This window comes from Balaenoptera acutorostrata, chromosome 12, assembly GCF_949987535.1.
Source record: "Balaenoptera acutorostrata chromosome 12, mBalAcu1.1, whole genome shotgun sequence".
Taxonomy (NCBI): Eukaryota; Metazoa; Chordata; class Mammalia; order Artiodactyla; family Balaenopteridae; genus Balaenoptera; species Balaenoptera acutorostrata.
In genome coordinates this window covers 8,831,862-8,854,725 of record NC_080075.1, presented here as the reverse complement: position 1 = coordinate 8,854,725, position 22,864 = coordinate 8,831,862, and the positions used below count along the sequence as shown (strand labels likewise).

Here is a 22,864-nt window from a genome sequence, read left to right as displayed (position 1 = left end):
GAGCGGCCGATGAAGCTTCGCTCGCGCCCGCCGCTCACCTCCTGCTGTGCGTCCAGTTCCTAACAGGCTGCGGACCAGTACGGGTTGGGGGGTGGGGGACCCCTGCTTTAGAGGAATATCCACGGCCCACCCAGTGCCTGACTCTTCCCATCAGAGTCCGGAGATGTGCATTGAATCTGGGTTAAGGCACTAAATTCTGTCAGCTGCCGTATTCATTAAACTAATGAGGCAGGTTAGTTAATTAAATCGGGTGAACTCATTGCCACACTACCTGTTCAGTGTCACTGTCAGCGAGCGGGACTTGGGGGAATGGGAGGACGCACGAGGTGACAGATTGATTGTCCCTTGCTGAGCGCAGGCCCAGTGCAGCCCTGGGTCGGCTTGTCTGTGTCTGCAGGTGAGACTGTACACCAACTGCAGCACATTTCTTATTATCCTGTGCTTGCCTTTCTAAGACACATCATTTTCTGGCAGTTAAATGCCAGCAACACTGAATGAACTGATGTTTTGCAGCTCGCTCACATGTTAGGCTTCGTTCTTGGAGTCCCAGCCAAGGCCCCAGGTCCTCCCTGCACAGGGGCTAGAGCAGGAAGTAGGAGAGAGCTGGGTCCTAGGGGAAGGAGGAAGTGGCCTCCCCACAGGCTTTCTCCAGTGCAGCGGAGCTGGGGGCCACCCTCTGGAGAAGAGAATCCCAAGGATGTCCAGCCCGAGGCACAGCCCTGGGGGTGGGGCAGGGTCTCCTTCCACGCTCCCCTCTGACTGGGGCACCGTGGATTCCTCCCAGCAGCGGTCGTGTCCTCATCTTACAGGTGAGGAAACCTCAGCACAGGGAAGGCGCCCTGTGGAGGCGACATGGCTCCCAGTGGCTGACGCCAGTGCCCGGGCTCCCTCACCAAGCCCCACCGCCTCCGGGAAGGGCCCTCCGTTCGCCCACTCCTTCCCAACAGCAGCCTGTAGGCCTAAACTTCAGGGATAGCGTTAGAAAATGTGATGACTATAAACTGAATCACAGCGAAGTGCCACGGACCTGGGGGAGGAGTTGTGGTTGGAGAACGCAGGGAGGCTGCGGAGTTGTGCCTGTGAGGAGGCCGAGCTGGAGGGAAGGCCTTCCCGGCTCGCAGATGCCCCAGGAAGAACGCAGTGTGGACCCAACACGTGGGAGGTTAAGAAAGCCCAGGAGAGAAACTCCGCGTGTCACACGGAGGCCTTTGGTGCCGGGCCCTGTGTGGGCTGTCATGTGTTTCTCTGTGTACGTGCTTGCTCCTCAGGGCATCCCTTGGTGGTAGTGCTGTTATTCCTGTTTTACAGATTGTGAGACAGGCTGGGAGAAGCTCAGTAGCTCTGTCACTCGTGCAGGAGGAGGGGTCTGAAGTGACATTAACTGAGCAGGTGCTTGGACTCACGGACCAGCTCTGGGCCTCTGCTGGTTGACCCAAGCATCCAGGTCCCAGAAAGGCAGGTGTCGAGAGCACTGTGGACCAGAGTGTCTGGGGCCTGGTGGGCTTGGGGCCAGAGCACGGGGCGGGGGCCAGAGCACGGGCCTGGGGCCAAGCTCAAGGCCTGCCTGTGTGCCCCCTCAGAGCCCTCCCAGGTGCCCTCCGCCCTGGTCTCTGTTCCTGGGGCCTCTGGCCTTTGCCGCAGCCAGCATTCCTGGCTTTTTGTGGTGAGGAGGCATATTTGACTTGTTTAAAAAATTAAGATCTTTCCTAGGTAGTTGGCTCTTTTAAACAGAAAAAAAGGAAGACCTGCTTGCTTCCACTATTCTTTTTTTTTTTTTTAAAGCAAGCATCTGCCTTTTAAAAAAATAATTAATTAATTAATTAATTAATTAATTTTTGGCTGTGTTGGGTCTTCGTTTCTGTGCGAGGGCTTTCTCTAGTTGTGGCGAGCGGGGGCCACTCTTCATCGCGGTGCGCAGACCTCTCACTGTCGCGGCCTCTCTTGTTGCGGAGCACAGGCTCCAGACGCGCAGGCTCAGTAGTTGTGGCTCATGGGCCCAGTTGCTCCGTGGCATGTGGGATCTTCCCAGACCAGGGCTCAAACCCGTGTCCCCTGCAATGGCAGGCGGATTCTCAACCACTGCGCCACCAGGGAAGCCCACTTCCACTATTCTTATGCATTTTTTTAAACATCTTTATTGGAGTATAATTGCTTTACAGTGTTGTGTTAGTTTCTGCTGTATAACAAAGTGAATCAGCTATACGTATACATGTATATCCCCATATCCCCTCCCTCTTGTGTCTCCCTCCCACCCTCCCTATCCCACCACTCTAGGTGGTCACAAAGCCCGGAGCTGATCTCCCTGTGCTATGCGGCTGCTTCCCACTAGCTATCTGTTTTACACTTGGTAGTGTATATATGTCCATGCCACTCTCTCACTTCGTCCCAGCTTCCCCTCTTACGCATTTTAGGGTGGGGAGAGGCACGGGGTGGGGGGGGGCGGGTGGAGCATCCAGTGGGCGGAGAAGTCCCCAAGGTGAGCAAATTAGAATAAAGGAGCCCTGACCCCCAGGGCCCCTCCTCCTGCCCCGCCTCCTGGAACCCACCCTGTGCTCTGCTTTTGGTGGCTCCTTCCCACCCCACAGCCCGACTCGGCTTTACATCAGGTGGCGGAGGTTTCCGTAGCGTAACGTCTCTTCTGTAACCCTCCTTGGCAGCCTGCTCATGATTTCTGTTCAGGAAAGGTGTGTGTTCCCCTCACTCCGGCAGCAGGCTTCTCCGACCACAGCCATTCTGTCACTTTCCTTGCATCGGAACTTGACTGACAGCATTTACATTTCTGAGTCTTCCTGTAGAAGCACACATTCATCGGTTCCTAATATAAGCCAGAGGAATTTTCTGCTGCCATTGGCTGTTGTTCTGGAACATTCACAGTCCGGGCCTTCCTGGTCCTTGCCCGTATGCCGGCTCTTCCTTTGCTGGTGACTGACCTGGGCAGATGCCCGCGAGCTGTTGGATGTTGGGCGCTCTGAGCCTGCACTCTGGCCAGCACTGCCTTCTCCCTGGAGCGCAGCCTTCGGTTCGCTGCTCACCCTTGCCCTTGGCCGTTGCAGAGACACTGCTCCTGTTCCTCTGTGTTGGCCTTGCCCATCCCTATTACCCCAGCTGCCATGACTCTGCCCATTCAATTTTTGTCATTGGCAGCTGCCCCCCAGCCACTGTGTGCCCGCCCCCAGGTTTGTACCCACGCCATGGAGTTTGCACCCACGCTGTTGTCATTCTCTTATTTGCTGGGCTTTAAGGAATTGGTGGCCCAGAAGTCCCCAGCGTATCAAGTTTCCTCTTGGGTGTAGACCAGGGAGCCCTGGGTGGCCTCAATTCCCAGCGGACTCCAGGGAACTCGTGGGACCAGAGGTTGATTTTGGTGGCAGTGGTAGTGATGGGTCCCTTTTTCTCTCTTGGTTGGATTAACAGCTCTGAGGCCACCTCAGAGAACTTGCTTTCTCAACTAATATTAAGGCCAGCCTCCACCATAGGGTATGTCTGGAGTGGTGAGGTCCAGGCCTCGCCAGGGGATATCGGGGTGGGAGAGGGGCAGGAGAGAAATCAGGGTGTCCCGAGCCTGACCTGGAGCTAGAGAGGGAATGACAGATTTGTCTGGTTGACGACCTGCTAAAGTGGATTTTTTACTTCTCTGTGCTCCTCTTACTTCCTGGAACTCTTCCTGCCACCTGTGGGTGTTTTTCTCATGAACTGGGCTACCTCATCCAGAGCACAAAACATCATTCTTTCCCAAGCATCGTGCAGTAAGTGTTTTTTTTTTTTTTTTTTTTAAGGATTTTCTTTTTTATTTATTTATTTATTTATTTGTTATTTTTGTCTGTATTGGGTCTTCGGTTCGTGCGAGGGCTTTCTCCAGTTGCGGCAAGCGGGGGCCACTCTTCATCGCGGTGCGGGGACCGCTCTTCATCGCGGTGCGCGGGCCTTTCTCTATCGCGGCCCCTCCCGTTGCGGGGCACAGGCTCCAGACGCGCAGGCTCAGCAATTGTGGCTCACGGGCCCAGCTGCTCCGTGGCATGTGGGATCTTCCCAGACCAGGGCTCGAACCCGTGTCCCCTGCATTAGCAGGCAGATTCTCAACCACTGCGCCACCAGGGAAGCCCCTTTTTTTTTTTTTTTTTAAATAAATTTATTTATTTATTTTTTGGTTGTGTTGGGTCTTCGTTTCTGCACGAGGGCTTTCTCTAGTTGCGGCCACTCTTTTTTTTTTTTTTTTTTTTAAAGGTTTGCATTTTTTTTTTTAATTTATTTTATTTTATGATTGTGTTGGGTCTTCGTTTCTGTGCGAGGGCTTTCTCTAGTTGCGGCAAGTGAGGGCCACTCTTCATCGCGGTGCGCGGGCGTCTCACCATCGTGGCCCCTCTTGTTGCGGAGCACAGGCTCCAGACGCGCAGGCTCAGCAGTTGTGACTCACGGGCCCAGTTGCTCTGCGGCATGTGGGATCTTCCCAGACCAGGGCTCGAACCCATGTTCCCTGCACCGGCAGGCAGACTCTCAACCTCTGCACCACCAGGGAAGCCCATCGTGCAGTAAGTTTTAACTTGTGGTTGTAATTTTTATTTTGTTTATTTATTATTTTTAAAAACATTTATTTATTTATTTATTTTTGACTGCATTGGGTCTTCATTGCTGCGCGCGGGCTTTCTCTAGTTGCAGCGAGCGGAGGCCACTCTTCGTTGCAGTGTGCGGGCTTCTCATTGCGGTGGCTTCTCTTGTTGAGGAGCACGAGCTCTAGGCGCAGGCTTCAGTAGTTGTGGCGCGTGGACTCAGTAGTTGTGGCTCGCGGGCTCTAGAGTGCAGGCTCAGTAGTTGTCGTGCACGGGGTTAGTTGCTCCGCGGCATGTGGGGTCTTTCCGGACCAGGGCTTGAACCCGTGTCCCCTGCACTCGCAGGCAGATTCTTAACCACTGCGCCACCAGGGAAGCCCCTGTAATTTTTATTTTCATCGTAACCGTTTATTGAGTGCCTGGAAAGCGCCAGACTTTAGTCAAGGTAACTAACATTAGCTGCTATAACAACCACCTACCCCCCCCCCCCCAGTCTCCCGCAGCACAGGTTTATTTCTTAGTCAGGTTAAGCTCAGCATAGGTCGTGTGTGGGGAAGTGGTGGGGCGGGGGCTCTGCCTGCCCCACAGTCTGGGGACCTAGTTTCCTTCCACTGAGTGACCCCACCTCACCCTGGGGCCGTGGAATTGCCCACCAGGCCTCTGCACATAGCTGGGAGTCCAGGGAAGAGGGGATCCCACAACCACTTCACTGTCTGCATCTAAGCTGGTGTACATCCTTCTGCAGTGGTCACACGCCGCTGGAGGGACCAGTCCGTCAGTGAGCCTGGTGTCAGGTGTGGTCTGCCTCGGACCTTGATGGTTTCTTACCCAGTAGGTGCTTGTTAGATTCCTCTTCTATGTTTAGGCTTGAGCTAGGTGCCCAGGAGGATATGGAGGAAGCAAGGACTTTAGGTCTGGCGTCCACGAGACACAGGTGCGTGGCTGGCTCTCCTGCTGCCACACAGGAAGTGCATCGTCCTGAGGTGTAGACCGCCTAGTGGGTTAGCAAGCCTCTGCGAGGAAATGTTAGCAAACTCAGGTTTGGCTGCTTGATGCCCGGAAGCCAATACTCGAGAGCCAAGTGCTGGCTGGAACGGAAAGGCTGCTTTGTTCAGGAGGCTGGCAACCTGGGGAGATGGGGGACTTGTGTCCAGAAACCAACTCCAAAGATTCTGCTCGGCCATGAAAGTTTTTAAAGAACAATCATTTGGGGAGGGGCTCAGAGTCTTCTTTATCTTCCACCTTGTGCAGACTTTCTTCTGATTGGCTGGTGGTGAGGTGACAGGGCAGTGCTCCAGGAATCTGGTGCTCAGCCAGAAGTTACCATCCTCCACCTGGGTGGGGTCTTAGTTCCTGCAGAAGAACTCAGAGATGTTTTGTTATGTATATCCCTGGAGGGGGAACCAGGACCCTGCCCCAAGGCTGCACTGTTGTTTCTTGAGTACTCCTCCCTCATCTGTGCATTCCCTCCCTTCCCGGATGAGCAGCTGTTTGAATCTGCCCTTTGGAGCTCCGGGAAGGTCAAGGAGGCTGAAAGAAGCCTATTTCCTACAAACAAGAAACAGGGGACACAGAGAGGACTTGTACCCAGCAGGGCCCCACCGGGTCCTGCTCCATTGCAGAAGGGCTGTTGGCTGCAGGGGAGGCTTCCTGCAGGAAGGGGCAGCTGTCTCTCTTGGGTTATAACCAGTGATTTTCGGTGCCAGTGATCAGTGTGACACCTCATCCATCAGTGACCGTGGCCATCCTGGATTGGGGGGTTTGAGAGAAAGCGCTTCCTCTTTCTGACTCGTGAACTAGCCTCCTCCTCAAGGGCTGCTCTGACTCATCTTTCGTCTGACCTTCCCTCTTGGAGAGCAGAGCACTGGGAAGGGTTGCCCTTGGCCCGTTTGCTGCCCACAGCAGTGACAGCGATAGGGTGGGGAGGGCTGGGATGGCAGGGAGAGAGCCAGTGGTACGGGGGCTTCTGGCTTTGGGTTGATGCCAGTAGTTCATCCTTTACCTCCACTTGACCTTGAGGAAGTCACCCTGCCTGGATTTCCGTGCTCATCATGCAACTCCTTTTAAGATGATTTTGAGAAGACCCCAGTGTTCTGACAGATACCAGTGGAGCTGGCCTCCCCCCTCAACTCCTGCTCAGCAGAGGTTACTGAGCCAGAGGGGCCTCCAGACCCCTGCCAGGCCTGAGGCACCTTGTTCTGTGGAGGAGGAGGGCAGGCCTTCCCAAGACCGGTTCCTCTAGAAACTTCCGACAGTCATTGGTGACCCTCAGGAACCCCACGAAGCCGTGTGAGTCACAGCGTCCTCTCCGTGGACTTGCTGATGCTCCCTCGGCCACATCACCCTGCCCCCACTGGGCGGAAGGGACGTCATCGGCTTTGCTGCTGATTTGATGGAAGAGGGGTCACACGTCTCTCAGAGAGTCAGGAGCCGAGGCAGTTAGTTTCATGAGTTACTGCTTCTCTCCTGCCCCGAAGAAAAAAATTCCAGTCTCCTAAACAACTCCCACACCCTCTCTGTCCTCTTTAAGTCATTTTTCTTGCTAATGAGCTCTGGTCTTCAAATGGGGCTAGGAGGAAAACCAGGGACCTTGGGAATATCAGAATCCTTGGTGAATTACCTTCAATTAATGAGACTAATAAAGGGAAGTCTAGTTCAGCTGTGCAAATCAGCTTCGTGTTCTGGGTCCTGATGACTTAAATCTCAGATCCTAATTAGATGCCCCCAAATAACCACGAGGTGGCTTCTAAGGTCCTTGTGAACTAAAAGCTTCTCTGATCTGTGAATTCTGTTATGTGTAAAATTAGCCTGTAGATGTTCCCCTTCAAGCATTTCTGTCCCCAGAGTCTCACGGTACCAACCACCCTCCAGGGGAAGGGACGGGCAGGTGGGGATGCTGCAAGGGCAGGGGGGTGGGGAGCCTCCCTCGGGCTGGCGGGATGCCGGGGTACAGATGTTGTCCTCTGTTAGGTGGCATGTCTCCACTGTCCCGAGTGAAGGGGGGTGACGGCAGCTCACTAACAAGCTGAGCAGGGCGGCCAGGCGGGGCGAGGGGGTGCCGGGGACACACAGGGAAAGGTCGTGCTCCGGGTGCCGCCTCTACCTCTGGCCAGCGTGGCGGCAGCTTTCAGTGACGCGGGAGGATGGCAGTAAGCTGAGAAAGACAACGTTTCCCCGTGGTCACGCCCCCCAAACGTGGCCATCATCTTGGTGTGATCTCCTGCTGGCTCTGTCCTGTCTTTTTAAACGGCTTTAACCAGAGAACAGGTAGAACATTTCATTAAAAACACACAAGATGCAGAACTGACATATACACTTTTTCATGCTATGCTGTCTTTATTATAGTCATTAAAGGAATCAGCCTTTTTACTGGGTGTAAAGATCATTCATACACAACGCAGTGAATTTCCCACAGTAAAGTCACTCAGGGAACCAGCACCCACATGAGGAGACAGCACACACCAGAGCCCACAAGCCTCCTCACACCCTCCCCTGTCAGTCCTGCCCCTCAGAGACACTACTGTCCTGACTTCTGACACCACAGACTCGTTCGGCCAGTGCCCGAACTTCACAGAGATGGAATTGCCTAGAACATGCTCTCGTGGGTCTGGGTTTCCCCCTTGACATTGTTCCTAAGAGTCATCTGTGTTGTTTTGTCCATGCTACTGTTGATGGACACTTGGATTGTTTCTAGTTTTTGAATATTATAAATGTTACTGCTTTAAGTGTTGGGGTTTTTTTTTTTTTTTTTTTTTTAGATTTATTTTTTTATTTGGTCGCACCGTGCAGCTTGCAGGATCTTAGTTCCCCAACCAGAGATTGAACCCGGGCCCTGGCAGTGAAAGTACCAAGTCCTAACCACTGGAATTCTGCCAGGGAATTCCCAGCTTTAAGTGTTCCTTGCAGCTTTTTTTTTGGTGACCCTAAGTGTGTGTTTCTGTTAGCAGTTGCACTCTGAGTTACATACCGGGTCACGTTCAGTGTGGGGAGGTACTGCCAGTTTTCCAGCATGGCTACACCATCTTACACTCCACTAGCAGTGTATCAGGGCCCCATTTATTCTGTCCACATCTTTGCTAGCACTTGGTACCGTCTGTCTTTTTCATTTTAGCTATTCTAGTAGGTACGCAGAGGTATCTCATGGTTACAATTAGCATTGTCCTGATGACTAATGAGGTTGAAGGACTTCTTATGTGTGTTGCCTTTATTATGATCATTTTAACAGCCATATGGTAGTGTTTCTTATAGATGTTCCAGAATGCACTTATCTGTAGCTGGGCATTTAGATTGGTTCCAGTGTTTGTCATTACAAGGAGTGCTACAATTAGCATCTCTGGACCACTGGCCAGAATTTTGTTATTGTTTATGGATTTTGATAAATAATGTCAAATTGGTTTCTGAAATGCTCGAACCTCTCTAAAATGTTATCAACAGTGTAGGAGAGCCCTATAGAGTTTCCCCTAGGTCTGCCAGCAAAGCACATTCTCATTAGAAGAACAAACAAACCTCTTTTAGATGCCTACTTTAGGTAACTAAAGGTGTATTTAGCATTGCTTTCCTCATTATGATTGAGTTTGGTCACTTTTCCAAAGTATTTTCTACATGTATCCCTCTTTTATGAATTCATACCTTTTGCCACTTGCATTTTTAGTGAGTTGTTTTTTTTGTCAAGTTGTGTAAACATTCTTGTAAGATACAGATATTAGTACTGCAAGTACTTTCCCAGTCTGTTCCACTGTCATTGCATATTTTTGACTCGTATGCCTTTTGATGTCAGCAGACTGGTGAGTCTTCCCCTTGGTGACTTCTCCGGGGCCTCCCCGGCCAGGCTACTGCCCTCTCTGCTGAGGTGCCCAGGCCCAAGGTCCCTGCGGCCCCAGTGGGGGGGGGGGGGGGGAGGAGCACAGCCTGCAGGGATGTCGGGTTTGTCCGAGGGCTGCGCGCACTGATCCTCCTGTCGTCTCCACCACGGACTCTGGAAGTTTCAGATGCTCTCGCTCTGGGCCCTGCGGTCTGCCCTGCAGCCCCCAGCAGTGCTGGGCCGAGCCGGAGCCTGGGTGTTCCGATCCGCGGGAAGGCGCGCGGGGCCAGGCAGCGGCGGTGGGCTGGGAGCTAGGTGGGGTTTGCAGAGCCCGCTCCCATTCTTGCACATTTGCTTCTCACTGCAGCCCCGTGAGGTGGGTGCAACCACCTTCATCTTAGACACCAAAAAGCAGAGCCTCAGAGGCACCCAGGTTCTCCCAGCGCCTGACGTTTGTGAGCAGGAAGCCTGGGCCTCAGGCTCCTTATCTCCTCCTTTCCCTGAACCACTTCCCAGCTGCCCAGCAGGCCCTTTAGGGCTGTCCCCCCTTCCCCTGGATCACCCCAGGACGGGGGATAGGAATGGGCACTTTCCGTTTCTCATTCTTTGGGGCTTTGTGCAAAACCTTTGTTTTTGAGCCAAAAGGTTAGATTGGGGCGTGAAGCTCAAAGGAACATGTAGTAGCTCTTGGCTTCCCCACATTTCTAGGCATTAAAATTATAACATATATCAGTACATTATAATAAGCATTCTCGAGAACTCCATGTTTGACTAGCTTGTTAAGTTTATAATTTTCTGTTTTTAGATGATGGATTTGGATGTGCTTCTATGAAGAAATGCCACGTGTCTCTACTGGTCCAAGAACGAACATGTCCAGTAAGTTAGTTGCTGGGTGAATTAACCCAAGAGTGGGAACACAGGCCCTTCAGGTGCAAAGGCATTGATGCACTTTGAGAAGACAGGGGTGTCTGGATATATGGGGACCTTTGAGAGGGGTTATTAATCTAATTATCTTATCTCCTAAAGGTTGGTTCCTTCCGGAGACAGCAGGCATTGTAGCATATAGGGTTAGAAGAATATGTGAAACTCACTCCTTGCTGGGTAACCCACTTCTCAGAGCAGAAAGTGAGTTCTGTGCTGGGCTGGAGCATCTGTGTGGCTCAGCCTGCAGTGGCCCTTTGCCCAGAGACCTCCATATCCACAGCACAGCACTATCCACTGGGGCGTAGATTGTCACGTTTTGTGGGAAAGAAAGCCTGAGTCTGACACATGTGAAGTTCCTGTACCCCTGGGAGGGAGAGAGCAAGGTTGGAGACATGCCTTTGGTCTCCACTGTTCTGCTGTGCTGTCCTGGTCAGTGGGCGCCAGACCTCTTCTTGCGTCTCTTATCTTTCTAACGGAGATGGTAGTGAGCTGATTTATGATTGTAAAGAGGCTCTGAGACTTGCCAGTGGAAAAACATAATAAAGCAAACAAGAAAATATCAAAGGCCATAGTCGATGATTAGATCTAAGCCATCATTTAATGTGGCATGTCTCTGTTGGAGAGAACATGATTTCTTTACGGGACCCCACGGACGGACCGTGCTGGCGTGTGTGCGAGTACAGAGGAGGTGACTAGACGGGGCCTAGCTCATCGGACTCTCCGTCCTGGCTCCTCATTGCCAGGGGACCCTGGCTTTGCTGCATCTTGTCCATGTAGGTCAGCGTGCTCTCTCCGTGAGGGCACAGTGTCTCTTCGTCACCATCCTTGTTTTTTTTGTTGTTGTTGTTTGTTTTTTGAAAAAAAACAGTGTTTTTATTTCTCAGGACTACTGCCACCTTAGGGGACTAGGACCTGGTGACAGCGCTTCCCGGGGAATCCGGCGTGGTCCGACCCAGGAACAGGAAGCACGTCGTCACCAATGACATCATGACAGCAAGAGAGCACAGCCCTCGCCATGGCACCAGGGCCCGTGCGATGCAGCGGGCTTCCACCATCGATGTGGCAGCCGACATGCTTGGCCTCTCTCTGGCAGGTGAGCCTCACCGGGCCTGCCCGCGGGTCCCATACTGGGGCAGCGCTGGGAGGGCCAGGCCTGGCATCCCTCTGCTTGAACTGGAATGGGGGGAAGTCAGCCCTCTTCCTGGGAATTGCTTCCACTGGAACCTGCCCGCCATCAGTCTTCCAGTTTGCATGGGCACCTCCAGGGCTCATTTGCCAATAGATAACGTGGGAATGTCCACAGTGCCTGTCTGGCAAGTGCCCAGACCGTAATAAAAGCCCTTTGTGTTGTGAGTGTGCAGACCCGAGTGGGAAGGGATTTGGTCTTGGGGTCAGAGACTTCTTAGGAATCTCAAAATAAAATGTTTAGCAAACAAAGAAATCATCTCCTATAACAGTTTGTGAGGGAAAAGAAAGCAGAGCGTTGGGTTTTTCTTCCCAGTTTTATTGAGAAGTAATTGACATATATCACTATAAGTTTAAGATATACAGCTTGATGGTTTAATTTATACATATTGTGAAATGATTGCCACCAGTGTGTTGAGTTTTTTGCATCAAATCTGAAAGCAGGGAAAAGTTTATTAAGGGTGATTTTTTTTTCTGTCATTTCTTTTTTATCCAGGAAGTATACAAGATCCAGATGAGCCCATTCTAGAATTCAGCTTAGGTAGGTGTCTTTTAAATTTTCTTGTCTTAAAATACACGTTGGTTAAAAACAAAAACAAACACTCCACGACTGGCAGGAGTGTGTCTCAGAGATGTTGCTGCTGCCACCACTGCTGCCCAGGTGCTTCCGGGGAGATGAAGCTCCGAGGCTGGTGTGAACCTCCTGTGGGTGGGAGGGAACCTCGGGGGGCCGCCTGCCTGCCTGCGGGGCTTGTGTCGCACAGCACGTGCTCCCTGCCGGCTGGCAGTGGGGAGGGGCGGGAGGTAAGCCCACCCAGAGCCGCAAAGACAGCCTCCCCTCCCCTCTCCTACCCCCTGGGAGGGGCAGGGAGGGGTGAGGAAACGGGGCTTAGGGCCAGCACTGTCCGCCCGTGGCCACAAGGCCCTGTGGGGTTGCATTTAGCTCTCTAGCCCTCGGATCCCTGCTCCACGCGCGGAGGAGCTGACCCCTGATGCTGTCCCTCTCGCGAGCATCAGATGAGAGAGTGTACCAACCACTGCCGTGGGCTGCACTGGCTCCGGGCTCGGGCAGCGTGGCTCGTCGCAGAAGTTTCTGCTCCGAGGCCCGGCACTCTTTAGTGTTCCTCTCCCCTTGTCTGTGGAAGTCTGCTGAGTGGCACGCACCCACCTCGCCCTCCCTACCCTTCTTCCTCTCGTCCTCCTTCTGTTGGGCTTATTCCTCCAGGCTGGAGGCTCTCTCTGGAGAAAGTAAGCCACCCACTACCCACTCCCACTCCCCCCAAAGAGACACAGAGATGCTGAACCCAGGCAAAGAGGCCGGCCGGCCACCCATTCACTGTCGCGGAGCCCACCGTACACCTCAGCCTCCTGATACCACATTCTTAGAAACAAACGGACTTTTATTTGTGCTCGCAGAGGTTGGTGCATGCATGTTGATTGCAGCTTTATTTGTAATATCCAGCACTGGAAACATCGTCCATCAGCAGGAAGATTAACTATGTTACATGCATACAACAGACAGCCGCTCAGCAGGGAAAAGGACCAGTCACTGATACACACACGCCATGGGTGCATCTCAGAAGCACCGTGCAAAGTGAAAGAAGCCGTAATAAGAGGCCGTGTGTTGTGTAATTCCATTTATGTGAAACTCAGAAGGATGAATCTGTAGTGAGAGAAAACTGGTTAATGGTTATCTGGGAGTGAGCCTGAGGACTGACTGGAAAGGGGCACAGGGAGCCCTTTGGGGTGATGGAGATGCTCTGTGTCTGGACAGCGGTGGTGGGTCTATGGGCATGTATGCTGATCAAAACTCACCGAGTGCTGCGCTTAAAGTGGGTGCGTTTTACATACAAATTATACCTCAGTGGTGATTCAAAACAAAATGAAAGCATAGATCACTAGACCTTTGTGGAAGGCCCACAACATGAAAGATAGAAAAAAATAGAACTTGGAAGAAACAGAGACATTGAAGAAAGAAGAAAACGTCAAAGAAATTATAATGTGTATCCTCAAGAGAAGATGGTGTATCCATAAAAAAACCCAGGAAACTATGAAGAAAAACAACAACTGAAGAACATGTACAGTCTGAGAAACTTAAAATATAACAGAGTATTTTAAAATTCAATAAAGGTTGGAAGATATTTGAGGAATTATCCCAGAAAGTAAAATTTTAAGAGCAAACTAGAAAATGGGAGAGAAATGGAAAATTAGCAAATTCAGGAGGCTCAACATTTAGAAGAGAAAATAGGAAAGAATGTAAGGGACAAAATTAACAAGAAATTATACAAGCATCTCTCAGAACCGCAGAGCCCATAACAAGGCACGTCACGGTGAAATTTCAGAGCACTGGGAATAAAATGAAGATCCTAAAAACTTCCAGAGAGGCAAAAACCAACTGGTCCTCCCCAGGGGATGGAACTGGCCTGGCGATTCTTGGGGACGTTGGAAGCTTGAAGACAGTGGGGCCACATCTTTGATATGAGTGGAGAAATATCTCCAACCTGCAGTTCTCTGCTCAACCAGATTATCAATCAGTGTGAAGGGAGGAAGACATTTGTTTCATCATACAGAGTCTCAAATAAATTTACTTTCCCCACATCCTTTCTCTGGAAGTTAGTGGAGGATGTGCTCCACCGAAAAGAGGGAATAAACTGAGAAGAAAGAAGATCCAGGAAACAGAGTCCAACACAGGAGAGAAGTGAAAGAAATCCCGTAATGAATAGTATTCACTTAGCTTTAATAATGCAGAGCATGGATGTAACAAAAAAGTTGAGCTAAACTGAGTTTAGAGAGAGAATGAGAGTGGATATAATTAAGTTAAAAATCTTCACCGCTATAATAGAAATCTAGAAATCAGGACATTTCTGAATCTGGCAAGTCAAGGGCGGTAATGTAGTCATATTAATTAGACAGATGGAGGAAGAAACAGCTTAAAAAAGTGAGGGTGAATTTTATGTTAAATGAATTTTGCCACAATTTAAAAAATAAAAGATGAGGAGTAGGAGTCAGATAATTGAATGGTCAAATATTTTATCTTAAAAATAGAAGTTTAAAATTAAAAAGTACTCATTTAAAAACCTTTAATAGAGAAAATGTAAACCCTAACAGAGAGAATCACAGTTGGCATTTTGGTGTATATTCTTCCAGATATTTTTTAACACCCACATAGGGTTATACAGAAATTTTTGACGATTTTTAGTTGTGGAGGTGATGGAATTATTTACAAAAATGTCATCCTAGTGTTCTTAACATGGTTTTTTTTTTCATGTAGGGAAATATCACTGGCATCTTTTCATTTTAATAAACGTGGATCTGCCACCTCATCGTTTTAGATGCCTACATGGAATCTATTGTATGGCTGCGCTGTATTTATTTTAACCAGTCTCCTATTGCTGGACATTTAGGTCTTTCCAGTTTGCCATTATAAACACACCAGCACAGTTAACGTACTTGTACATGGATCTTTCATACATTTTGCTGATTATTTCCCTAGGATAAACTCTTGGATATAGAATTGCTGAGTCAAATGATATGCACTCGAAATATGTTTTACCGGTTTACATCAATAGCATTTATTCAGCTGGGACTACAGATGCTCTGGTTGGAGAGACAAGACCCACATATCAGAGATTAATGGTTTCTATGGAAATATGCCAGAGGAGTGATGTGTAAGTGATAAACAGAAGGAGACGTGACTGTGGGCTGAAGAGAGAAAGCTTCGTGGAAGCCATGGAACTGAGCTAGGAATTAAACCTTGCGTGAGATTTAGACAGGCTGGGTGGGGACGAGGCCAGGAGAGAATGTCACCCGTGGGGAGGTGTGTTCTGAGAGTGGCAGTTGGCCCATCAGCCCTTAAGCTGATAATCAGTCTTTCCAGCCTTGGGCCACCTGCTGTGTCTCAACCTACCTGCCATCACTTGCGCTTGAGAGACTCAAATGTTCTAACCTCGCATGATGAGAGGGCAGGCCAAGAGAGACCAGACCAGGGTCACCGATGGGGGTAGCTTAAAGGAGGGAGAGCACATGGAACAGTCAAATCCCTGATTTCTGTTGAGGCAGACATAGTAGAAGAAATAGAATAGAATTTTTAGAAAATAATAAAACCTTAAAGCTTCTGGAAGAAAATAAATAACTCACAACCACAACTTGAGGGTTGGCAGAGCTTTCTTGGCAGAAAGTACTAACTCTGTGTTTTAGTTTCCTGTTGCTGCCATAATAAATGACCATAACATAGCACCTTAAAACAATGCAAATTTATTATCTTACAGTTCTGTTAGGTCCGAAACCCAGAGGGCTCAGCTGGGTCTCTGCTTAGAATCTTATAACACCAAAATGAAAGCTTCAGCATGGATGTGGTCCTTTCTGGGGGCTCTAGGGGAGAATGTGTTTCCTTGTTCATTCAAGTTGTTGGCAGAATGAGTTACTTGTGGTTTTAGGACTGAGGTCCCCATTTCTTTGCTAGCTACTGGGTTGAGGCCTGTTCTCAACTTATAAGGGCCACTCACATTCTGTGGATGTGGCCCCTTCCTCCATCTTCAAAGCCAGCAATGGCAGGTTGAGTGCCTTTCATGCTTAGAATCTCTGTCTCTCTTTTTTTTTATTGTTACATCTTTCTAACTCACCCTTCCACCTTCCACTTGTACTTTTAAGAACTCATGTGATTAGATTAAGCACACCCAGATAATCCAGAATAATCTTTTCATGTCAAGATTCCATGACCTTAATCACATCTATGAAGTCTTTTTTTTGCCTATTATTATAATATATTCACAGGTTCCCGGGATTAGAACGTGGATACTTTTTAGGGGGAGGGACATTTTTCTGCCTGCTCTTCTCTAAAATTAAAAATCTAAAATCAAAAAATCAAAAACTGTAGAACTCTTTAAGCAAATGAATAAATAAACCGCAGACTGGGAAAAAAAATATTCACAACCCATATACCTGATGACAAAGGACAGATCCAGAATAAAATGCTTACAAATCAACAGTTAAAAAAAAATCAACTCGATTTAAAAATGAGCAAAAGACTTGAGCAGACTCTTGACAAAAGAAGTTATAACAATGAACAATAAACACATGGTGAAAAGATGCTTAACATTATGAGCAACTGGAACTCACGTAAATTGCTGGTGGGATTGTAAAATGATGCAGCCACTTTAGAAGACTGTCAGCTTCTTACAAAGCTAAGTGTAGCCTGTACTATAAGCTAGAAATCCCACTCCTAGGTACTTAGGCAAAAGAAAGAAAACATGTTCACAAAAAGATGTAAGAATGTTTATAGCACCTTTATTTATAATAGTTCCAAACTGGAAACAACCCGAATGTCTATTAACAGCGGGACTGATAAGTAAATGTTGGTACATTCATACAATGGAATATAATTCAATTTTTAAAAAGAAGAATGAAATATTGGTATATAAACAATACAGAGGAACAATACAGAGGAAACAACCCAAATGTCTATTAACAGCGGGACTGATAAGTAAATGTTGGTACATTCATACAATGGAATATAATTCAATTTTTAAAAAGAAGAATGAAATATTGGTATATAAACAATACAGAGGAATCTTAAAAATGTTCCGTTTATGTGAAATTCAAGAATGGACAAAAGTGATAAAAATCAGAAAGTGGTTGCAGAGATAGGGGAATTGACTGGGAAGTATGGGGGGAACTTTCTTGTCTGATGGGAAAAGGTATCTTGTTTTGATGAGGGTTACATGGGTGTATATGATTGTCAAAACTCATTGAACTGAAAACCTAAGGTCTTTGTATTTTATTATATTCCAATAAGTAATGAAAATCCATGAAGATGTATGAGAAGATAATACAAAGAGATTAATTTTCAGAAGTAAATTAATTTGCAGAAGTAAAAATCAGTTTCTGAATTTTAAATCACCAGTGAGCATTTTAAAAATCAATGAGAATGATGAGAGCAGGAATAAAGACCTCTAAAAATCCTCTCCTTCATAAAGGCAATGAAAAAATGGTCAAAATCAATTATTTCAATTGTCAAGATATTGAAACAACCTAAGTGCCCATCAACAGATGAATGGATAAAGAAGATGTGGTATATACAGATACAATGGAATATTACTCAGCCATAAAAAAGGATGAAATTTTGTCCTTTGCAGCAACATGGATGGACTTGGAGGGCATTATGCTAAGTGAAATAAGTCAGACAGAGAAAGACAAATACTGGATGATATCACTTATATGTGGGATCTAAAAAATACAACAAACTAGTGAATATAACAAAAAAGAAGTAGACTTACAGATATAGAGAACAAACTGGTGGTTACCAGTAGGGAGAGCTGGAAGGGGCAATACAGGGGTGGGGGGAGTAGGAGGTACAAACCACTGGGTGTAAGATAGGCTCAAGGGTGTATAGTACAACATGAGAAATACAGCCAATATTTTGTAATAAGTGTAAATGGAAAGTAACCTTTAGAAATTGTATAAAAATGAAAAATTATAAAATTTTTTAAAAAAATCAATTGTTTCTGAACTCTGGGAATTAACCAAAGGCTTACAGCACTGTGGGGCATGTTCAGTGCCCCTCCAGAAAAGCCACTTCTTTTTATGAGTGTTGAATGATTTACCATATGTTTCATCAGTTACAAGGTGGATATTTTTTCATCTTTTAGTATCTCTTTAATCAGAAAGTGTCTTACAATCAGTGGCACATCATAGACTAATGGCAGTGGGCCTTTTTTTTCCTCTCATAATGCATTTCACAATAGATAGCATGTTAGATTCAAAGACGTATGATCATTTTTCCTGTGGGTCCCTTCTATGATAGAGTTATCTTAAGTCTTTCAAAATGCTTAGTACGTTTTCTAACTGAAACAGTTCTACAGGGCACCTTTTGTTCTGAAAAGTCACATGTTTAGTAATCTTACATTTGATGTAAGTCTTATAAGGAGAATAAATGAGCAATGACTTCCTTAAAAAAAAAAAGCTTCATTTATTTTGCCATAGAATTTTAATTTGCTTCCAACATACATCACACACAGATCTGGGGACACCATAAGCTAAGGCAGCGGAAGTCCTGGATGCGGGTGTGTGTAGCTGGGTCTTGATTTCATCAACTCTGTGGCTGCTTAGCTCCAATTAGTTATTAAGGTCAGACTTTATGGGTCAGACCCTTCCTATGTCATCCATTCCGTGGACGTAGAGAGCCTTCCATTGGCAGTGCCTGCATTGCTGTCCTGGGGGCTGTGGAAGGCGGGGAGGAATGAGAAGGGATTGCTTCTAATCTGAAAAATCACCTCCCTGTGACAACTGACAATGTGATCATCTCATCCCTTTGAGTGTCATTTACTTCTCTTGCTTTCTTTGGGTGCATTTGGAACAGAGAACTAACTAGAGCCTGATTTTAAAGATTCATTTCTATTTTATTTTTATTTAATTTTATTTATTTTATTTCTATTGTTTTAATTCTGTAGCTTGCAGTGAACTGCATACGCCATCACTAGATCGAAAACCAAATAGCTTTGTAGCAGTGAGTGTGACCACCCCACCCCAGGCGTTCTGGACGAAGCACGCGCAGACGGAGATCATTGAGGTGGGTGCTGCTGGCCCCTGGCCTCCCTCCGGCGGCTCCGTGACAGTGTTTCTGATCCCGACGGGAGGGCTGTTCAGTGGCCTGAGCACCTGTAGCTGCAGCTGCATTCCTGTGGATCGTCCCTGTTCTTCCGTGGCTTTTCAGTACATTGGTATCTTTCATCACACTTACTCGTCTGGGTGGCATTTATATTTGCCATATCCTTTGCAGTTATTATTGATTGTCTATTGGCAGGCTGTTTCTGAACAGTGGTCCTCTAAGGCTGATTGCCTTTTAAGAGGTAAGACCCGATTCTTCCTTGTCACCTCCAGTTGGCTGCTACTTTTGGACAGGTGTGCTCATTAATCAGAGTTTGGAGAGTGTTAACTCTTAACCAACCCTCTTACTAGGCATACCTTTATTTTTATTGGTTTTTATTTTTATATTCTTTTGAGATGTGTGCTATGTGTTTACTTTTTACATTAAATGAAATGATATGCATTTGCCTGGGGAATTTTACAAAATTTCTTTAGATGAGCACATCATGTAAGTTATGAAACTAAGTGTAGGAGTTGGCTGGTGTGAGCTCCTGTTGGATTTTGTTGGTGACGTGAGCCTCTAGGTGAAGTATCTCCTCCCTGGCAATCTCCACCAAACAAATTGCATTTCCCCTTCTTTCCCAGTTTCACATTTTGGAAGACAGACACTTTTTCATTCTCTTAGAAATGCATTTCCAAGTTCAAGCCAACAATTCTGTTTTCTCAGCATTTGTCGAGCACTGCCTACATATGAAGCCTAGTGCTGGGTGCTGCGGATGATACAAAGACCCTTGAGGCCCCGTCCCTGCCCTCAAGGAGTCTGCCATCCTGTGGGTGAGGAGGCGGGAATGAGCGTGGCTCGTGCAGACAGAGCAGAGTGTGGTCTCTGTTAGAGCAGAGAGACGAGGACGGTACCCGGAGGACGAGGTCCCATCCAGCTCATTGTGTGGGTTTGGAGAGTAACTTGATCCTGTTCAGTGTGTGCAGAAGACACAGCAGGAGCGCAGGGAAGCCGGGGTCTAGCTGGGCCGGGGCAGGCTTGTCCGCAGCTGTGTCTCAGGGAGGCCCTGAGTCAGAGGTCGCTGGGGGAGTGACAGTGCTATGGGGCCTGACTGGCAGCAGGGAGGAGTGGAAAGAAGGGGGCATGAGAGGGAGGTTCTGGAGGTGGAACTGGCGGGGGTGCATCGATGCTGGGTGGTTGAGAACAAAGCAGAAGAAGGCACCAAAGCAGGTGCCCGGGTCTGCAGCCTCCTTGGACAGAGAGTCAGAGAGGGTCCGAACCAGCGGATGCAGGGAGAGGTTGGGTGGGGCTGCGGCCCCAGCTGGCCACCTGGAGCGGGCACTGTCCAGCAGGCGCTGAGACATTGGAGCTGGAGCTGCAGGTACAGACAGGAACCGCTAACTGTTTGGCTGAGATCGCTAACCACCGCCTGAGGAAGAGAGTCTGATGTAATGGCGCTTTGGGGGGCAAGACCGGGCTGCCAGGAAGTAGCTACCTACGATTGAGACACTAGCAGCTAGTCCGCAGAAAGGGATAGCCCTAAGAAAGCCGGACCGTAATTATTCCAAGCCCAGGATTCTAGAAATAACCAACTCTGGCCATTCATATCCTCTTCCATCTGCCTTTGTACATCTTAAAGGAATAACCCACAGTAGTAGATCCAAATACATAACTCATCTGAAGTTGTAAGACTAAGAATACATGTGGACATTCAACTCAGTTTTAGAAAATCCTTCCTGCTGAGGGAGGAACCCTTAGAATGAGCCCTTGGGCCCAGCTTGTGTGGTGGTCTGTTTGTTGTATCTGGGCCCAGAAAACTTTGTCCTCTTTGGAAAACAGTGTTTTGGTTATACGCATCCATGTAAGCCCCATTCGCATTTGTGTTGATCCAAGTTGGTAAGAATGTTAGTTTCTCCTTCTGAGAATGTTGGTGTATTTCAGAAGCAACCAGTTCAAAAAATCCAACTCTGTATTCTGATTCTTTTTTTTTTTCTATTCTAGGGAACCAACGATCCTATATTTCTAAGCAGTATTGCCTTCTTTCAAGACTCTCTTATCAATCAGATGACACAGATCAAGCTCTCCGTGTATGATGTCAAGGATAGATCTCAGGGAACAGTTAAGTACCATGTTGTGGTTCGTGGGATATTCTTCCCTTTTTTTAAAGTTATGTAATCGTTTGAGAGGTGAACACAAGATTGACTTCACTTCTGGCTCACAAATTAATGTCCAAATGTATTTGTCTTTGGGAACGTCTTTATGAGCCTCCCCATTGGGCTCCTGAGATGAGGTCAGATGTGTGGAGAGAACCAGCCAGCTGGACTCCCCAGGGCCTGGCAGTTGGAGCAGAGGCAAAGCAGGTGCACTAATGCTGTCTCCCCCTCTTCCTCAGATGTACTTGCTGGGCTCTGGAACATTTGTCGTCAAAGATCTGCTCCAGGACAGGCATCATAGGTTGTATTTAACACTAAGGTTGGTATTTAATTTTGTCCCTTTGCAAGGATCTGGAATTATGAGGTCCAGGGACAGATGGGGAAAGGCCCTACTTCCTGTACTGAGAGAGCACCATGTCCCCAGAGGCCAGTCTCTGGGCGGGGACTTGGTTGTCATTGAGGAGAGAGAAGAAAAGCCTGTCAGAGGGCCTCTCACGGAATGGAAATGTGCAGTGTTCATAGGAAGTATGCAGACCCAAAGGAAAACCTAGGTATACATCTAATAATACCAAATATATTTTCCTGTTATCTGTCCCCTCCCTAATAGGATGTGATCTCTCAGAGGGCAGGGATGTTCCATGGTTTTGCTTGTATCCCAAGACCTAGAACAGTGCCTGCTGCTCAGTAAACATTTGTGGAAGGAAGGAATGTGGGGAGGGGGGCGGGGGGGACCCCACTATGTTGGGGTCAAGGTGTCAGTCCTTCCCAGATTCATTTTAGGGGCAATTCCCACCCTGACATAGTGTTCTTTTTTTTTTCAAAATAATGTAAAAATTGGGGAAATAGTCCCAAATAGCAAAGAAGATTTTGACACAGAAGATGAATTCCCTGCTAGTAGTGCGACACTTTGAAGATACGGAGATGATGGAGTTGAAGGCGTTGGGCAGGGCTCACCCTGCTGTGTGTGAGGAGAGCTTGACTCAGGACGAGGAAGGGGTCTCGGGGAGAAAAAGCAGGGTCACCTGGGGGAGGGGCCGTTAGAGAAAAACACCCAGGTGCATCATACGCCAGAGCTGATTCTAGTTGGATTAGGATTCAGTGTCAGACGTGGGCATCATCCTTTTTATTTATTTATTTATTTATTTATTTATTTATTATTATTTAAAATTTTTATACATGTACATTTTATAGTCATTTATTAAGCTCTTACTGTGTGCTCTCCTGTATGACCTCACCTAATACTACAACCCTAGGAGGAGATATTAGGTAATGTTAGGGATGAGGAACCTGAGGTCCAGAGAGGTTAATTAACTTGCTCTGCGTTATCCAGCTAAGAACTATCAGAGCCCACATACAAATCCAGGCAGTCTGATTCCAGAGCCTGCACTTTTTATTTTTTATTTTTTGGCTGCATTGGGTCTTTGTCGCTGCGCGTGGGCTTTCCTTTGGTTGCGGCGAGCGGGCTTCTCATTGCGGTGGCTTCTCTTGTTGAGGAGCATGGGCTCTAGGCACATGGGCTCAGTAGTTGTGGCTTACAGGCTCTAGAGTGCAGGCTCAGTAGTTGTAGCGCACAGGCTTAGTTGCTCCACGGCATGTGGGATCTTCCCGGACCAGGGCTCGAACCCGTGTCCCCTGCATTGGCAGGTGGATTCTTAACCACTGCGCCACC

At 47.9% G+C, this 22,864-nt stretch overlaps 1 protein-coding gene across 10 annotated transcripts in view; it reads left to right on the top strand.

Moving 5' to 3' along the window:
* The window catches only part of INPP4A (inositol polyphosphate-4-phosphatase type I A), a 126,703-nt gene that overhangs the window by 60,228 nt on the left and 43,611 nt on the right, over nucleotides 1-22,864 (top strand). For all 10 annotated transcript variants that reach the window (XM_057558124.1, XM_057558123.1, XM_057558119.1 and 7 more), the window contains 6 exons: nucleotides 10,154-10,224; nucleotides 11,157-11,365; nucleotides 11,954-11,998; nucleotides 18,906-19,024; nucleotides 21,044-21,160; nucleotides 21,435-21,514. In XM_057558124.1, the coding sequence (XP_057414107.1) occupies nucleotides 11,260-11,365; nucleotides 11,954-11,998; nucleotides 18,906-19,024; nucleotides 21,044-21,160; nucleotides 21,435-21,514 (467 nt within the window). In that variant the 5' untranslated portion in view covers nucleotides 10,154-10,224; nucleotides 11,157-11,259. The remainder of the gene's footprint in view (nucleotides 1-10,153; nucleotides 10,225-11,156; nucleotides 11,366-11,953; nucleotides 11,999-18,905; nucleotides 19,025-21,043; nucleotides 21,161-21,434; nucleotides 21,515-22,864) is intronic.